General features: G+C 35.4%; 2 protein-coding genes across 5 annotated transcripts; both read right to left on the bottom strand.

The window, feature by feature from the left end:
• Positions 1–2,930: 2,930 nt before the first annotated feature.
• Positions 2,931–4,044, bottom strand: LOC138872692 (uncharacterized). The gene is made up of 3 exons (XM_070151102.1): positions 3,973–4,044; positions 3,589–3,856; positions 2,931–3,460 (listed from the first exon to the last, which is right to left on the bottom strand). Exons 1-3 carry the CDS (start codon positions 4,042–4,044, stop codon positions 2,931–2,933), a joined length of 870 nt encoding a protein of 289 aa, XP_070007203.1.
• A 1,881-nt stretch (positions 4,045–5,925) lies between these two features.
• Positions 5,926–13,475, bottom strand: LOC104209954 (telomere repeat-binding factor 4-like). 4 transcript variants are annotated; one of them, XR_706744.2, is made up of 7 exons: positions 13,261–13,475; positions 11,413–11,621; positions 8,510–8,594; positions 7,577–7,660; positions 6,581–6,854; positions 6,403–6,488; positions 5,926–6,315 (listed from the first exon to the last, which is right to left on the bottom strand). XR_706744.2 is itself a non-coding variant. In XM_009758727.2 (6 exons), exons 1-6 carry the CDS (start codon positions 13,408–13,410, stop codon positions 6,457–6,459), a joined length of 834 nt encoding a protein of 277 aa, XP_009757029.1. In that variant the 5' UTR covers positions 13,411–13,475; the 3' UTR covers positions 6,025–6,456. The 4 variants fall into 4 exon arrangements, 1 of the variants encoding a protein (XP_009757029.1); XR_706746.2 differs by having other exon boundaries at positions 5,926–6,218; XR_706745.2 differs by having other exon boundaries at positions 6,139–6,332.
• Positions 13,476–18,944: the final 5,469 nt, after the last annotated feature.

The following is an 18,944-nucleotide window of genomic DNA, read 5'->3' as shown; positions in this document are numbered from 1 at the left end:
TCAATCACAACTTTGTTTAACCTCCTTGAACCTAGATCTTGGAATATCCAAAATTCTAGGTAGAGTTACCGCCATGATGACTTGTCCTCAGCCATAGTCTCATTCCCTTAGATGATTTCTCAACTCCCTCTCTAGTTAGGCCTTTTGTAAGTGGATCCACCACATTATCCTTTGATCTTACATAATCAATAGTTATAATTCCACTAGAGAGTAGTTGTCTAACAGTTTTTATATATAACGCTCCCTGCCCATCCTATTGCAGCCTCACTATCGCAATGTGTGCATATAGGAGCCAAAGATTTTGGCCTGAACGGAATATCTTCTAAAGAAATTTCGAAGCCATTCAGCTTCTTCGCCGGCCTTATCCAAAGCTATAAACTCTGATTCCATTGTAGAGCAAGCGATGCACGTCTGTTTGGAAGACTTCCAAGATACTGCTCCTCCGCCAACAGTAAAAATATATCCACTTGTGGACTTTGTTTCTGTTGAGCCGATTATCCAATTTTCATCACTATATCCTTCGATAACCGCAGGATATTTATTGTAGTGCAAAGCGTAGTCTTGGGTATATTCCAAATATCCCAGTACTCGTTTCATTGCCACCCAGTGATATTTATTGGGATTACTTCTGAATCGACTAAGTTTACTTATTGCACAAGCTATACCAGGACGTGTACAGTTCATGATATACATTAGGCTTCCCAACACACGAGCATAATCCAATTGAGACGTGCTTTCACCTTTATTCTTTACAAGATAATGGTTTAAGTCAATTAGAGTTCTTGCACTTCTAAATTCCAAGTGTGAATTTTTCCAGTACCATTTTCACGTAATGTGATTGAGACAAAGCCAGACCCTGAGGAGTCCTCTGGATTTTAATTCCTAGAATTACATCAGCAACTCCTAAGTCTTTCATATCAAACTTACTAGCAAGCTTAGTAACTTGAATGTCGGCAATGTCTTTGCTCATTATTAGCATATCATCAACATATAAGCAAACAATGACTATATGATTTGGAACGTTCTTAATGTAAACACATTTATCACATTCATTAATCTTAAAGCCATTTGGCAATATTGTTTGGTCAAATTTTGCATGCCATTGCTTGGGTGCTTGTTTTAGTCCATAAAGGGACTTAACAAGTCGGCACATCTTTTTTTCTTTTTCCGGAACCACAAACCCTTCAAGTTGGTTCATGTAAATTTCTTTCTCTAGATCACCATTTAAGAAGGTTGTGTTTACATCCATTTGATGGATTTGAAAACCATACAAGACGGCTAACGCTATTATCATCCGAATGGATGTAATTCTTATTACCGGCGAGTATGTGTCAAAATAGTCAAGACCCTCTCGCTGTCTAAATCCTTTGACAACAAGTCTTGCCTTGTATTTGTCAATAGTACCATCTTCTTTCATTTTCTTTTTGAAAATCCATTTAGAACCCAAAGTTTTGTTACCTGGAGGAAGATCAACCAATTTCCAAGTGTGGTTGCTCAATATGGATTCTATTTCACTATTGACAGCCTCTTTCCAATATTGTGCTTCTGAGGAAGACATTGCTTCCTTGAAGGTTCGAGGCTTATTTTCTAGCAGGAAAGTCAGAAAATCTGGACTGAATGAAGTAGATGTTCTTTGATGTTTACTTCTTCTCGGATTTTCCTCATTAGGCATACCATTTGTTGTTTCCTCCCGAGGTCGTTTTGATTTTTGGTAGGACAATTCACTTTCCTTTTTATACGGATAAATAGTTTCAAAGAATTCAGCATTATCTGATTCTATTACCGTATTAACGTGGATCTCAGGATTTTCTTATTTATGAACCAGAAAATGATATGCCTTGCTATTGGTTACATATCCAATAAATACACAATCAATCGTTTTTGGGCCTATCTTAACCCTTTTAGGTTTAGGAACTTGTACCTTAGCTAAACACCCCCACACTTCGAAGTATTTCAAGTTGGACTTTCTTCTTTTCTATTTTTCTTAAGGAATGGACTGTGTTTTACTATGAGGTACACGGTTGATTATTCCGTTAGCTGTAAGTATATTTTCCCCCCACAAGTTTTATGGTAAACCAGAACTTATCAACAATGCATTCATCATTTCTTTCAACGTTCGATTCTTTCTCTCTGCAGTTCCATTAGATTGTGTAGAGTAAGGGCAGTTGTTTGGTGAATAATGCCATTTTCCAAACATATTTCTTCAAAAGGAGATTCATATTCGCCACCCCTGTCACTTCTTATCATTTTGATCTTTTTGTTTAGTTGTGTTTCAACTTCACTCTTGTATTGCTTGAAAGCATCAATTGCTTCATCTTTACTATTAAGCAAGTAAACGTAGTAATATCTCATACTATCGTCAATAAAAGTAATGAAATACTTTTTCCCACCACGAGATGGTGTTGACTTCATGTCGCAAATATCTGTGTGAATTAAGTCTAAAGGACTTGAATTCCTTTCAACGGACTTATAAGGATGCTTAGCGTACTTTGATTCCACACATATTTGACATTTAGAATTAATGCAATCAAATTTTGGCAATACTTCCAAATTTATCATTTTTCGCAATGTTTTGAAGTTGATGTGGCCTAGGCGTACATGCCATAAAGTGTTTGAATCAAGTAAGTAAGAAGAAGAATTAACTTTATTGATAGGAATTGCTATTACATTTAGCTTAAAAAGGCCCTCATTCAGGTAACATTTTCCTACATACACATCATTCTTACTTAGTACAACATTATTAGAAACAAAAATACATTTGAATCCATTCTTGACAAGAAGTGAGGTAGACACAAGATTCTTGTGAATTTCTGGAATATGAAGAACTTGGTTTAGAGTCACAATTTTTCCCGACGTCATCTTCAACGCAATCTTGCCAACTCCATCAATTTTGGTTGTAGACGAATTTCCTATGAAATTGTCTCATCGGGTCATGCGGGGGCATAAGAAGAAAATAACTCCTTGTTAGCACAAACATAGCGGGTGGCTCCAGAATCAATCCACCATTCTTTAGGATTTCCTACCAAATTGTATTCAGACAACATGGCACACAAGTCCTCCATTTCTTCAACTTTTTCAACCATGTTGACTTGATTCTTCTTCTTCTTTTGTACATCAGTCTTTGGTGCACGATAGTCCACGGCCTTATGCCCAAACTTTCCACAGTTGTGGCAATTACCCTTGAACTTTTTCTTGCTTGGGTAATTCTTTGGTCCAGAAGCCTTCTTTCTCTTCTTATTTTGTGGCGCCACCTCAACAATGTTAGCCCTTATTATTGTCGAGTTGCCACGTGACTTCTTTTCAGCATTTTTGTTGTCTTCTTCTATCCTCAAACGACCAATCAAATCTTCAAGTGTCATTTCCTTATGCTTGTGTTTTAGATAGTTCTTAAAGTCCTTCCACAACGGAGGTAACTTCTCAATGAAAGCGGAGACTTGAAAGGCCTCATTTATGACCATACCTTCAATAATAAATTTATAATTAATAACAAGATAAATCTTATTAATAAAATTATTGATTCGGGTCATACCTTCAGCAAGGAGGTCATGCACAATGACTTGTAATTCTTGGACTTAAGTTATGACCGACCTAGTGTCAACCTCTTGAAATCCAAAAACCTTGCATCCACGAACTTCTTAAGTCCGGCATCCTTAGTCTTGTACTTATTCTCAAGCGCATTCCATAACGCTTTTGAAGTTTCCATGACACTATAGACATTGTACAAGCTATCTTCCAAACAACTCAAAATGTAGTTTTTGCATAAGAAATCAGAATATTTCCATGCTTCAGTTACAACAAATCGTTCATCATCCGGAGTGCCTTCAGCCATGATCGGAGGATCCTCCTTGATGAATCGCTGCAAACTCAACGTAGTAAGATAGAAGAGCATCTTCATTTGCCCACGTTTGAAGTCAATACTGGAAAAAATTCCGGGTTTTTCTGCTGGTGCCATAGCATGAGCAGGAGTTGAACGGCTCGAGAGGCAGCAACACTCGTAACAGTAGCACCCATTCCATTAGCATTAGTTTGGTCCTCATTTGCCATTTTTCTGTAAAGTTGGCAACAAACAGAACTTTTCAAAATCAGTGAAGGTTTTATATCTTCAAACTGAATACCAAACCAAACATTCAAAACATAAACGGTGAAGTTTATTATATTGTTCAAACCGTATTCAAATTTAATACCCCGGTAAAGTTTTTATGTTCTTTAAACCGGAGTAAAAAATATATCGGAGTAGAAAGCACCGAGACTTTAGTCTCCAAACCAGTATACAAACTATAGATAACAGTTCAATATAGATTTTAACACAGAAACGTTACTATTAAAATTCCTTAAGCTTGTTATAGCTACTGTGTTAAAACAGAAATTAAAAAACTGTTAGGAGAAACTGGAAAAACTGTAAACGATAAGAAATATTTCGAGTCCACAATTTCCTTGTGCGTCCTTAAGGAATTTTAACCCCCTCACAAGTTGCCAAAGTAATGGATTAAATCCTCCCAGGATGAAACGGAATAAACCTTCCGGCAACAGTGGCAATACAAACTGTAGGATACCAACGAACTCAAAGAACGGAGCAAAATCACACTTACGAATTTAAAAGAGAAACTGCGAAGTAGAATGCAGGATTTTTAGAAGGAAGTTCTGTATTTTTTCCGGTATGTGAAAAGGACCTCTTCCGGCTTCGGCTTCGAATTCGAATTTGTCAAATAATCGTAAGTAGGCAGAGTTACCTGATATATATGTTGGTGAGAGGTAACAAGTACTCGTTAAATAGTCAAAGTGCGGTACAAGTTGGTCTCGCCCACGAGAAATTTGAAATTTCATAGTTTCGCTGATGCATCTATTGTGTGCTCACCAATTATTTTAGAGTTCGCTTTCTAATTTTGAAATCTTAATAGTGAATATAAAGTTTTGGTGATACACTTTCCTTTATATGCAAAATTTTGCCCTTATTTGTTACGTACAGGTTCTTCAATTGCATTTTGTTTGTAAATGAATTCCAGCGATTATGTTTAAATTTTTTTTTTTGAGACTGCCAGTGATTATGTTTAAATGATGTGTACTATCTACCTAATCTCTTGATTTTTAGTGAAATAGCTTCAAGATTTTATGTAGGCGAAGAAAGATGTGTGACATTTGGTGGTTTGAAGTCTGTGCAGTGAAACCTCCTTTTATTACTTAATTGCCCTTGTTCTTATTATGTAGGACATGTTAAAGTAGTAAAATAGAAAGTGGTGTATTTGATGTGGAACTTTTTTTATTTTTTATTTTTTATTTTTTGAGAACAATGAGATTTGACCTTATTCTTTAGTAATTACTAAAGAAAAAGTGCTCTATTCATTTAAGAGAAGAATTACTTCGTTTCTTCTGCAACTCTTCTTATTAGGTGGAGGCTAAGGAAATATCAGTATTTCCTCCATTGAACTAAGACGCTTCAGAAGAAAAGCTACATTTTACCCTAACAGGCTAACCCGAGCCTGAGCATTCCGTTGCCTGTTACCATTACAATATAGCAATACTAAATAAAGAAAATTCAGAAGTTAATATCTACAATTCGAATAAGTTGAATAACAAAGGAGATGTTATCTTTGTACGCAAGGCATTGGCCACCAAGAGAGTAAAAATAGTTCAAAAGAATCGAATTTTATTAGTTTTCTTATAAAGTCCAATACTAATAATAACTTTGGTTAAAGCAGATAGTCCACGTCTCCATAAAAGTAGGAAAAGAAAGTAAAAAGGTGACATGTATGGCCTGAAATCTTGCTACAATTCTCATGTTTTATAATTTTCTTTACTCTCAATTTAGCTGAATTACTATTAGAGTATTTAATAGGAGTAATAGTTTTTTCGTTATTCTTCTTTGCGGGAGAAAATCTTCAACTCTAATACCTATCGTCAGTAGAAGAACTGTGACAATACTCCGAATGTAAAAGCAGAGTACTCTTTATCAATTTGCCAGATAGAAAGAACTGCATCAGAGGCAGACCTACAGCAGTCCTTGAGGGGTCACGTGAACCCGTTAACTTCGGCAAAAACTCTTATGTATGCATAGTTGTATATACGTTGGGGACCCCTTAAATATTTTTCTTGGCCCCCTCATTAACAAAATTACAAGCATAAGCCTTGTTCCTTGTCATACGATGCGGGTTCGAAATCCGCCTGCTACAATTTTTTTAATGGTGCCCCCGTTATTCTCAAATCCTGGGTCCGCCTCTGAACTGCATGATTTACAAGCATCAAATCTCAAGCTTTATAATAATCTCTCTATCCCTCTCCAACTTTTGCTACGCTGAATACATAATAGGAGAAGAGAACCTGTGCAAAGATCGTAACTAATACTACTTAAATTAACAACAAACCACATATCACTAATTACTTGATACGAATAGAATACTAACATACTTTAGAGGTTCTGAACAGCTGGTTCCGACTTTACAAAAGAGGGGGAAGACCCTTTTATGCCATTAGCACAATTTCGCCTTGTGAGCCTGAGGATGCAAGAATAAGGATATAAATAAATGTTAAACAAGACAATCTAAAATACACCACATACAAACAAGACGATAGGAAGAAAACATACATCTGTCGAAAATATCCTTGGCCAATAGCAGTAAACTATCTTGGTCTTCAGCCATCTTTGAAACTCTCGCTTCTTCCTTAGCTGCTTCAGCTGCTACAAATGATTTATTGTCAGCTTCTGCAACCTTATAAACAGCAGTCTTTGCTGCTTCTTCAACAGTATCACCAAGATAGGTACTACTTGGAAACTGTCTTGGCCCAACATGTTTTTGTTTTGGGGTAGCTGTCTTTGTTCTTTCTAACACCTCTTTCTTAATCCTGTAGCAATTCTCAATCTGCAGTGGATGCCACAAATTAAAATGCCAGAATTCAGAATTTTATAGTCAGGTGAATATCAGAATGCATTATTCGGTGGTTCAGCAAGTATACACCTAACTCCTTCATGCTCTTTCGCTTGTCCTTCGATTTCAGTTTCAAAAATCCATAAATCATTATGTGGTAAAAGAGAAAAGCTGCTGAAAAGATGCACTTTACTGATGTAAAGCAACCAAGGATAACGACACTTAGGAGGAAACCCAGAAGAAGTATGTAAAGCAATCAACTATGAACTATGCAAACATTCTTTTCCACCCAAATCATATTAGATAACCAAAAGAATAATTCCTCACACAAGAAGAGAATTACTCTGCCCAAAAGATGCAAGCATTTCACTACATAAAATACCAAGCAACCAAGCCACATAATGATATATGCATGAGACACTGCACAACTTGGTCATGATGATCTTAATTGTGCCACTAATCCAGCTTCAAACATCTGAAAACTGGCGAGGAAACTTAGCATACTCATTCAACCAAGCTATTAACTTTATAAGGGTGTTCCAGAATGTGGGTTCTACTTAGATGTTTTTTTTCTTATAGTTCTTTAAGAAAGTCGAAAATGAAGCACATAAAGTTTTGTGTTTAAAAACCAGACCAGTCTTCTGGTGCCAAAAGAAGTTACAAAAGAAAGTGTTACCAGTAACCCAACTGATAAATGAGAATAAAAACAAGGTGACCTTTTCAAGTTTGTCTTGTTGAACAAGCCTCCTCAGCCTAGAACTGAGCAGCCTTCTGAAGTTTTGGGGCACCTCATGCCTTTGCTGCAGTAGATACAAAACCAATAAGAAAGGTTCCCTTCAGTCATTTCTTGCATAGAGTATTATGCATTAAATTATGAGCAATCAACTAGCAAATACATTTTTTTTATCGGTGATCAACCAGCAAAAACATTAGTGAACTAACAATTTTATCAGACAAAAGAAAACAACTACTACTAGAATTATCGAGCCTCAATATCTTGAATTCCATACGACATACTTCTGCAATCATTCTTCCATGTGTGCAGCAGGTCTGCAATGATTTCTTGCTAGGCGGTGGGAGTAAGTTTTTAGTTCTGTTCATTAACCAATTTGAAATGAAATCTTTTGAAAAAAGTTTTGTTCTGTTCATTAATCAAAGTTGAAATGTGTTCCTTTTTTCCTGGAATAAATTCTAGCTCTCTTTGCCACAGAGAGAGAACCTGGGTATCTTGAGGGATTGTAATTTTATCCTCTCTGTCTGTGTCTTCCAAGTGTGGCAAAGAAAACATGGAGATGTAAACAAGAAACACAAACACATATTCTTTAGGTCTTATGTTGGACGATAGTAAAGGTCTTCATCCCATACATGGCTGCGCCACATTATCATTTTTAATGACCTTGGAACTGTAACTGCTTTATAGTTTGTTGAAAATCCTATTGTTATTATTGATAGCACTTTTATCTAGCTTCAGAAAACTTAAAATTCATTTCTGGATGGTCAAAATCACAGGGATTGCCTAATTCATAGTACTACTAGTAAAATATAACAGTTTTTTTGAATGTCAAGGAGTAAGCAGAAGTATCAAATACCTGATGGATGGCTAGAAAAGTCAAAAGAGAAAACCAGAAAGTAATGGTGCCGCTTTATACCTCAATGAAGTTGACAATTGTGCTTGTGTCTGATCCATTTGGCTCTTTTAAACTTGAAAGTGCATCATATATCATTTGGTTGTACCTAAGAACAAGAATAAAGCAATAATATTATTTCAAGAAAACATGAACAGAATTGCTAGGAACTATGAGAGAACAAAAACGAAAAATGGTAATGTACACAGACGGCTATCAAACACTGTTATATATTTTGTTCTTCCACCTATATTCAATTATTTGGTAGGAGATGCAAGTGGTTCTCTGCAGTAGGTTAAAAATTCAGCTAAAATATTAAAATAATGAGCATTCATCATCAACAACAACAACATACCCAGTACTATCCCACACCGTGGGGTCGGAGGAGGGTAGTGTGTACGCAGACCTTACCTCTACCTTGTGAGGATAGAGAGGTTGTTTCCAATAGACCCTCGGCTCAGGAAAGCATAAGCACTACATTAATGAAAATATAGACAAGAAGGGACAGTACCAAAAAGCCATATAAAAGCAGAATAAAAACACCAAGACAGTAAGGTGATCAACGATGAAAGGAAACAACGTTTAGTCATAAAAACCCACTACCAACACAAAGCGAGACTGTGTGCCAATACTACTGTTAAGAACACTCTAGACTACCTACTCTACTACCCTAATCTTCGACTTCCATACCTTCCTATCAAGGGTCATGTCCTCGATCAGTTGAAGTTGCGTCGTGTCTTGCCTAATCACCTCTTCCCACCTCTTCTTTGGCCTACCTCTACCTCTCCGTAGGCCCTCCAATGTTAACCTCTCACACCTCCTCACCGGGGCGTTTGTGCTCCTCCTCACATATCCAAACCATCTAAGTCGCGCTTCTTGCATCTTGTCCTCAACAGGGGCCACACCCACCTTGTCGCGAATAACCTCATTTCTGATCCTATCTAACCTGGTACGCCCGCACATCGATCTCAACATCCTCATCTCTGCTACCTTCATTTTTTGTACATAAGCGATCTTGACTGGCCAACACTCAGCTCCATACAACATTGTTGGTATGACCACCACTCTGTAGAACTTACCCTTTAGTTTCGGTGGCACCTTCTTGTCACACAAAACACGGGAAGTGAGTCTCCATTTCATCCATCATGCCCCAATATGATGGGTGACATCTTCATTAATCTCCCCATCCCCCTGAATAATAGACCCAAGGTACTTAAAACTCCCTCTCCTAGGGATGACCTGCGAGTCCAGCCTCACCTACCCTTCCCCTCCTTGAGTCTCTCAACTGAACTTACACTCTAAGTATTCTGTCTTGGTCCTGCTCAACTTGAAACCTTTAGATTCCAGGGTCTGCCTCCATACCTCTAAATGCGCATTCACACTGTCTCGCGACTCGTCAATCAATACAATATCATCTGCAAATAGCATGCACCACGACACCTCTCCTTGAATGACACCTCCCCTTGAATGTGGCGCGTCAGTACGTCCATCACCAGAGCAAACAAAAAAGGGCCGAGTGCCGACCCCCGATGCAACCCCATCATAACTGGAAAATGGTCCAAGTCCCTACCCACCATCCTCACTCGGGTCTTCACTCCATTATACATGTCCTTAATCAACCTAACGTAGGTAACTGGTACATCTCTAGCCTCCAAAGATGTCCACAAAACCTCCCTCGAAACTTTATCGTATGCCTTTTCTAAGTCGATGAACACCATATGCAAGTCCTTCTTTCTCTTCCTATACTGCTCCATCAATCTCCTAACAAGGTGGATGGCTTTTGTAGTCGAACGCCCCGGCATAAATCCAAACTGGTTCTCGGAAATAGACACACTCCTCCTCACTCTTAGCTCTAACTCTCTCCCAGACTTTCATAGTATGGCTAAGCAGCTTGATACCCTGATAGTTATTGCAATTTTGGATATCACCCTTGTTCTTGTGTACGGGAACTATCGTGCTCCACCTCTACTCTTCGGCCATTTTTTTCGTTCTAAAAATGACATTAAATAACCTAGTGAGCCACTCCAAGCCTGCCTTCCGGCCCGGTCGCTTTGCCCGGCTCATCTTACGCATAGCCCCCTCAACTTCATCAACTCTAATCCGCCTACAATACCCAAAGTCACAACGACTCCCTAAGAGTTCCAAATCACCCAGTACAATGCTCTTGTCCCCTCCTCGTTCAAGAGACTATGGAAGTAGGTTTTCCATCTTCGATAGATAAGCCACTCATCCAACAAAACTATACCTTATTCGTCCTTGATGCACTTCACTTTGTCCAACTCACGCGCCTTCCTTTCTCGCGCCTTGGCTAACCTAAACAACCTCTTATTTGAGATACCAGGAAATGTGTTGCAGGAATTCTAGTATGGTCAATTTGAGATACAAGACTCTTTATTTAGACAGATAAAAGGGCAAACAGTAAAATTACATCTTTGTGTCCTTACTACTATCCATGCTGGGCCAGATTGTTTCACCCCATAATCAGTACTCCCTCCGTTCCAATTTATGTCTACTTGTTTGACTGGGCACGGAGTTTAAGAAAAAATGAAGACTTTTGGAATTTGTGGTCCTAAACAACTCAAAAAAGGGCCCAGAGTATATGTGTGGCTATAAAAGCTTCTCATTAAGGGTAGAATTGTAAGTTTAAGCTAAATTATTTCCAAATTTAGAAAGGGTTTATTTTTTATGGAACGGACCAAAAAGGAAATAGGTTCACATAAACTGGAACGGAGGGAGTAGTTAATAGATTACCATAAGAAGCATTTCATACCATTCAAAAAAAACTGCTTATCTTTTTCCCAAATCAATGTGATTTAACAATAATAAAAGTTTGACAAAGATGAAATCATTATCTCAAAGAATATGGATCTAACGTCTCATTCTCTGAATTATTCAAGAATTCGAAAAGGAAATCCAGAAAGACAAACTTAGAAGCAGTTTTTCCGTCTAATGCGCATTTTGAAGAATCTTCCATGACAGTGTCTGCTGCTGCATCTTGTAGAACTGGAGTGGAGGAAACAGGGGCCTGTGTGATGAGCAATGGAGCTGCAGGAGCATCAGCCTTCACTTTTTGTGTCCTAGATTTATCCCTTGGCCCTTGTCCATTGGCACTAACATTCAAATTTCTCCATTTATCCTATATAAAATGCGGTGCCAGAAGTTTAGAAGAAAGAATGAAAAGAAAAGTACAATGCAAGAAAACCATAAGATTCGTATCGACATCCAAATCAACCTCTTCGTTCTGCGAGCATTGAGAGGCAGTGGGATTCAAAACAATAGGCTAACAGATTAATCTACTGGAAAGCATTAGTGTATTACATCAATGCTTAACTATAAAATTACAATCTCCACTGGATGTATGCTTATCTGTCATAAGTAACTATTATTTAAGGCTAGAAATCGCGAACACACAGCTTGCAAGCAGGTGTTCAACCTAGGAACAAGCAAATATCTTCACAAATTATCTGTACTAAATCTAGGTCGCATGAAATGTAGCAAAATCACAAAGACTTGGTGATGGTTGATAGACATTCGAACGTCGTAGAGGATGCTAAAGAAGGAGACAAGTTGCTGGCTAGATAATGTTGGAAGAAGGTCTTCCTCTTTGTCATTATCATAAACTTGTCCCCTTACCTATAGCTGCCAAAGTTCCTTTTTTCATCAGTAACTTAAAAAAATTTAGCTGCCAAAGTTTCTTTTTTCATCAGTAACTTAAGAAAATATAGCTGCCAAAGTTCATTCGTCCCTGTTGTAATCACTAACAATTTTTCATTAAACATATCTACAATATCCTTTCATACATCTAAGCTTCTATGGTAATAGGGTAATTCCTATCGTATAGGTCATCCAAGTAACTTTTTGAAAACTAAACTTTCAGCACTTTGAAATATGCAGCGCAATTGAATCCCCTTCGTCTAAAAACTACATTGTACAAATAGGATAAAAACAAAACTATTTGAGTATATGTGAATTTTTGAATCCCCTTGATAGTAATGTGTATTCATTCACTGTGCAAGTTTGCATTTCTTTGAATCACTTGTTAAAATTTCTGGCTAATTGCAACAAGTTACAACATATCAAATTCGTCCTCAGTTAATATACACACAAAAATTTATCTTGACCTAAAAAACAATCTCATGTCTGCACTCCAACATTTTTTTCTAAATTCTAATACCAACGACACTAATGGAATACATTAAACGACTATCTCGCTAATCCAATATATCCTCAATAAAGCAAGCGGGCAACATAGATATGTTATGGCACATCCAGTGGCGGAGCCACCTTATAGCAAGGGGTGCCAACTGACACCCTTCGTCGGGATAATACACCGTGTAGGTAGGTAATTTTTTCGTTATATGCATATATATTATATGTAGATTCCCCTTGATCTTTATGTATGGTTACTTTCATATATTTTGACACTCCTTAATGAAAATCCTGGCTTCGACACTGGGCACATCCACTTATATATCATGACATGATTGTGTAAATATTTTATATACCGCCAATGCATAAAAATTAGAAGAATTAACCAAATAGCCGCCCATCCAACCATATGATATGTATAATCCATGTATAATATGTGTATAACCGTGCATAATGAATGTATAATCTATGTATACCGTCTAGGAAAAGTAAACGGTGAATCCGACGGGCTATTTGAGTAAAGATCCCTATAAATTAAATTCTTTTTACAAAAGACAGGTCAAGTACAAAACTTTTCGTCTCCCTGGTGTTAATTCAGAAGAAAATTGGAAGGAAAAAAGGAAAACCTTAAGATCGATGTTGGAGCGAGAGTAAAGGAGGTGATTGAATTCAGGGTCCCTTTGAATGTTCTTCCATTTGCCAGCTCCGTGCTTTGCGACGCCGGCACGAAGTGCTTCTTCTTCTTCAGATGTCCATTTCTGCTTTGGATTTCCCATCTCTTTTGCTCAATTTTATCTCTTACCAGCTGCAGCTGCTGCTTCTTAAACCCTCCTCTGAACTGATTCTCTGTTTTTTTTTTTAACGGCGTTTACTTCTTCGGTTGGGATTTTTGCATTTATTGACGTTTTGGCCCCTCAACCATCTATTTTGCAACTTGGACCTTGTTATTTAAATTGTTTTGGTTTTCCTAACCCAATAAGTTGGGAATCCGAATTTCTTCAATTTATACATTTGTACTGATATGCTCTGAATCAAGGGCGGAACTGATTCAATTGAATCTCTTTTGTGAAAAAAAAATATACTATACAAAAAGGTATAAATAATTTTTATGTATATTGGCATAAGGGAAGCTTTACTATAATAACAAAGAAAATTCAAAAATTGCTTTAGGTTATAGGTTTAAATCTTAAACGTTACATTTTTATAATTTTTAAATACCGTTACTAAATATTTTATTTCGTCACTGTTTCAACCTCCACCCACTCCCTCAAGACCATTTATGAATAATTTATTTCTTTAATAAAAATAAGCCCGTTTATGTTTCATAAAATCGCCAAATAAAATGTAAGTACCCTGCAATATGAAGAAGGTTGAACTCCTCGAATTTCAAATTATATATAAGAAGACAAAGAGGAATATCCTGAGAAAAAAAAAATTATATAAACTACTAAAAATTAAAAAGTCTAACTAGATAAAATCCAAATAATAATAATTAACAAATAGATCGATAAGAAGCAACAATAATTATGCTTCAATCCAAACTAGATGGGGCGCATCTAAAAACATTGATAGAACTAAATTTAGTAATGTCTATGTCATGTTTTTATGTAATGTAATAGAGCATAACTGAAAATAAAGTTTATGAATTTTAACTTCAACAACAGTAATAGTATAAAAATATAAGTTAAAATTGTTAGTGATTACAACAAGGACGAATGAACTTTGGCAGCTATATTTTCTTAAGTTTCTTGTGCAAGAAAAACTTTTCATAATATAAAAGAAACTTCCTACAATCTTAAAGAAAATTTAATTACAAATTATGCCTATTCACAAGAATGACCGGGAAAAGTACGCTCATTTCTAGTGAATTTCTTTCGTTAGTTTTTTTTCTTTCTAAAAACCCATTTTCTAACCAACTTACTTTTAGACTTAAAGAAAACTATGTAAATAAGAAGACCCAATATTTGTCATGAGCCAAAATCTATTAAGGGTCGTGATAGCGCCGGACACCACTTGGCAGGCAAGCCAACACCAAGAAGTTAAATAAATTCCTCATTTTAGTATTTTTGAAATCATTTCTTTTCCTTGCATTAAACAATAAATAATGAACTTAATTGAGAAAATAATGGTGTCTTTAGCAAATTTAAATACTAAATAATCTCATAATCATCCCAGAACCCGGTGTCACACGTGCATGAGCAATTTCTCGGAAATAAAATGTAATACAATAATTGTCCGGAATACAAATTGGACAGAAAAGAAAGTACAATACTCTGAAGGAGACTCTGCTGGCTGCGGGTCGTCTCGAGAAATTCGGCTCACTTAAATCTTCGTATAGACCATGTCATTGCGCTCAACGAGGCCACTAGACATACATGTGCATGTGCAACAAAAATGCACAACAAATGTAGTATGAGTACGAAAACAACGTGTACTCAGTAAGTATCAAGTCTAACCTCAAAGAAGTAGTAACGAGAGGTCGATTTCGATACTTACTAGTGGTCCAATAATATAATCAGTCGTGGATTTATTAAAAACAACAGTAAATTCATGGGAATCATGTAGCAAGTAAACAATCCTTTTGATAATAAGAGATTTCTAAGTTCATATTTCCTCAATTATCAATTGATCTTAGACCAGGGAGACAATATCATTATTTATAATTTCAAGACAAGCAATACAAGCATGTGCAAATCATGTCGAGGTCGTACGGCCAGATCCAACCTAATATTTAAATAGTGCACTACAAGAGGGTCGAATGACGCGAACCATAGATACATCTATTACCCCACTTGCCAATCATGCATGCGACGCGGTCAAATATAAACTAACACATTAAACAGTCAATCAAGAATTCATCAGAGAAACAATTATCCAAAAAAATGACAACTTCTCTTTAATGGTCAAGAAAATGATGTTAAATTTCTTTAGAAATTCATTTACCAATTCAATATGATTTAAGCAATTTAAATTGTCAATAAGGTTACAAATATTTCAAGTATAGCATGCTTTCAGGTCCTAGACTACCCAGACTTAAGCATAATAATAGCTACGTACGGATCCTCGTCACCTCGTGCGTACGTAACCCCCACAAATAGAAGCACATATTTAATTATTTCACCTATGGGGATAATTCCCTCTTACAAGTTTAGAAAGGAGACTTACCTCGCTCCGAAGTTCCATAACCGGCTCTCAAGCCCTTTCGACGATTCAAACCGATGCCCAACGCTCCAAAACTAGTCAATAATTATGCAAACCCATTATTATATACTCAAATGCTCATTATAATCCTATTTACAATAATTTTCAACTCCGCTTGAAAAGTCGATTAAATCATCCTCGGGTTCACGTGCCCGGATTTCGAATTTTTTTGAAGATAAACTTTACTCACAACACCACAAACACAAATATATAATTTATTCCAAGTTCCATGTCCAATTTCATGGTCAAAATTCAAAAATATAATTTTCTAGGTTTTTCTTCAAAACCCCAAAATTTCACTAATTTTCCATGTTAAAATCTAGATATAATCCAAGTAATTAACTTGCAATAGGTGGGAATCACATACCTTGACATAAATGATTAAGATGGAGCTCCAAAATCGCTCTTAGGTCGTCTCCCATGGAGGAAATGAGATGAAATGAGCCAAACCCATTTTTGCAAACTTATACACTGCCAGGCAACCTTCTTCGTGTTCGCAGGTCTTCCATCGCGTTCGCGATGAACAAAATTCTCGAAAGTCACAGACAACCTCTAGTATAATGGTTATAACGTTTTGTACAAAACTCCAAATGACAAATGGTTTAACTTTTTAAAAATTAGACATCAAGATCTACAACTTTTTATAAATTTCGAGCTATAAGCCTCCAAATTCAACCATGTGCAACACAAATGTCTTCTTCATCTTCCTAGATAGCCTGTAGTGTACCAGCCATAACTTTTTGTACAGAAATACAAATGTTAAATGATTTACTTTTCTGAAAGCTAAACACAAAGGCCTACAACTTTCATTTCTATCATCTCCAAATTCCTTATAGATTGCGACTGTATGTATGCAAACTTTACTCTTATGGAGGTGGAAAGATTATTTCCAATATGATCTTTAACTTCGAGTTTCCAAAATATAACTAGTGTTATAAGAAAAATTAAAACGTTCTTGTCATCTAACAATGTTTTGGAAAACTAGAACACATGATTTAATTTGTTCCCCCGAAACCTAATGCTGATCATCAATTCTATCCTTTTCTAGACTTGTAGCTCTAGAAAATTATGGTTGAATTTTTCTTCCGGACGAAAATTACGACTATGAGTCTTGAGATAAGCTTAACTTGGTACATTCATCTTTAAAGAGATGTTAATGCAATGTTTTGAAATTAATGGTCATTTTAAAGGACTGTTGTTTAAGAATTAGTGAGTGCGTTCTGAATTTCAATTTTTCAGTTTAATTAAATTGTTCTGAAGTCAAGAATTTTATTTTAAAATTTCAGGTCAAAATAAGTATTGACTAATCTCTGAATAACATATCTGAAAGCGGCCATTTGTGCACTTGCCCCCTTTCCTTTTAATTTATGTGGTGATGCATAATTCTGCATGGTGTTTAAAAGGGATTTTTTTTTTTATAATTTGTGATGTAATATAAGTGTATATAATTAATGTGATTATCTATACTATATTAAAAACACGAAGGCTCTTAACGAAATGTCGTTCGTCTTTTTTACCCTTTAAAAATAAATTTTACATTGGACAGAATTGTAATTTAAGTTATTTTCCTAAAATTTTGGGCATTAATTATTTCCTGTATTTAGGACTTAAGATTTTGTTTATATTCTTTCCTTATTTGAATACAATTTAAGACTCTAAAAAGACATCGGGCTAATTATTACTTGGGATTATTTGGAAATTTCACTTATTAATTTGGACGGTTGTAGCAAAGTTATTGGATTGCTAAATTGCGTTTTAGCTATTACTTAGAATTATTTTAAGTCTTATTTATTTATTTTCACGATACCTAAATTTTTTTCTTAGAATGTAGAAGACCTAATATTTAGGACTACTTCTTTTTCTTTCCCTATATAAACTGTACTCTTTCAAGCATCACAAAAGGTGACGTTATATTTAAATACTAAAGTTTTCACAAATCTTAGATAGATTAATATTTAAAATTTTGAAGTTAATTGTGAATTTTCACTTTACGTTTCCAAGAACTTAACCCTATACAATCGAAGTTCTATTTATTGTAGAAAGAATCTCGTTGTTAATTCATTGTGTTAAAAATAAACTCATCTCAAAACAAATAGAATTTTTTTGATAATATGTAATTAGCGGCTTATTTGTATTATTTAGCTACAAATTTGGTTTGTCGCTATTTTTTTTATATAGTTGACCTGTTTAGAATACTCAACTTCATTTTGTACTACGTTCTGAGCTTTCAAAATTATCTAGATTGTTTTCATGCTTAGCAACATCATTCTCTACTTTGCTGTCTATTTATAATTAATATTTGACAATTTTAAAAAATTATTAAATTTTTATCATATAACTCAAATAAATTATTTAATACTCCCTTCGTTTCAATTCAAATGACACGTTTTTCTTATTAGTCTATTCCAAAAAGAATGACACATTTCTATATTTAGAAACAATTCAATTTTGAACTTTTTATTTTACCTACTTTACTCTTATTGAGAAACTTTTATAGCCACATAAATATCATGGCTCCACAAAGTTTTTCCCCCTTAAACTTTTAGAACCATATGTTTCAAAAGTCTTTTTTTTTTTCTTCTTTAAACTTTGTGTCAAGTCAAACTATATCATCTACATTGAGGAGTGAGTAATATTTATAAATTTTTTAAATTTTACATTCATTGAATAGGTGGCCCTTAGCGAAATATCTTTTGCTTTTTTACCTTTAAAAGATGGATCTCTGTGTTTATTTTAATGGAGAATAAAATAAGCCAAATGTGTCCTCTTCTGTCTTTGTTCTTTCTCCACATTTTTGTGTAGAGAAAATGTGATCTACTTTTTATTACGTCTTACACCTTCATGTAACAAATATATTTAGGAATAGCCAGTCTTCAACTTTAGGGTGTTTGGTTAAAGGCATCATTGATGGTAGAAAAATTTATGTTCTCATATTCTTGTCCTTTTCATTTTGTATTGTGAAGATTGAGAAGTTCTATGACAGTTTTTTTCTTGATTATATTAAGTTAGCTAAATACAATCAACGATCAACAATCATTATTTTTAAAAATTCGGAGTTCTTTAATATTTTATTTTATAATATATTTTTATGTAATTTTTAATTTTTTTA

The sequence above is a fragment of the Nicotiana sylvestris genome, chromosome 7 (assembly GCF_000393655.2).
Source record: "Nicotiana sylvestris chromosome 7, ASM39365v2, whole genome shotgun sequence".
Classification (NCBI taxonomy): domain Eukaryota; kingdom Viridiplantae; phylum Streptophyta; class Magnoliopsida; order Solanales; family Solanaceae; genus Nicotiana; species Nicotiana sylvestris.
This window is presented reverse-complemented; position numbering and strand designations above follow the sequence as displayed.

What these genes read in the sequence shown, in the direction of transcription:
- LOC104209954 (XM_009758727.2), bottom strand. Translation starts at nt 13,410, where the DNA reads ATGGGAAATCCAAAGCAGAAATGGACATCTGAAGAAGAAGAAGCACTT. An exon ending in CAATTGTCAACTTCATTGAG is followed by an intron (nt 7,661 to 8,509) that starts GTATAAAGCGGC and finishes TATCTACTGCAG; the next exon opens with CAAAGGCATGAGGTGCCCCA. An exon ending in AACAAGACAAACTTGAAAAG is followed by an intron (nt 6,855 to 7,576) that starts GTCACCTTGTTT and finishes CATCCACTGCAG; the next exon opens with ATTGAGAATTGCTACAGGAT.
- LOC138872692 (XM_070151102.1), bottom strand. Translation starts at nt 4,044, where the DNA reads ATGGCAAATGAGGACCAAACTAATGCTAATGGAATGGGTGCTACTGTT. An exon ending in GTGTTGCTGCCTCTCGAGCC is followed by an intron (nt 3,857 to 3,972) that starts GTTCAACTCCTG and finishes TTGAGTTTGCAG; the next exon opens with CGATTCATCAAGGAGGATCC. An exon ending in TTTCAAGAGGTTGACACTAG is followed by an intron (nt 3,461 to 3,588) that starts GTCGGTCATAAC and finishes TTATTATTGAAG; the next exon opens with GTATGGTCATAAATGAGGCC.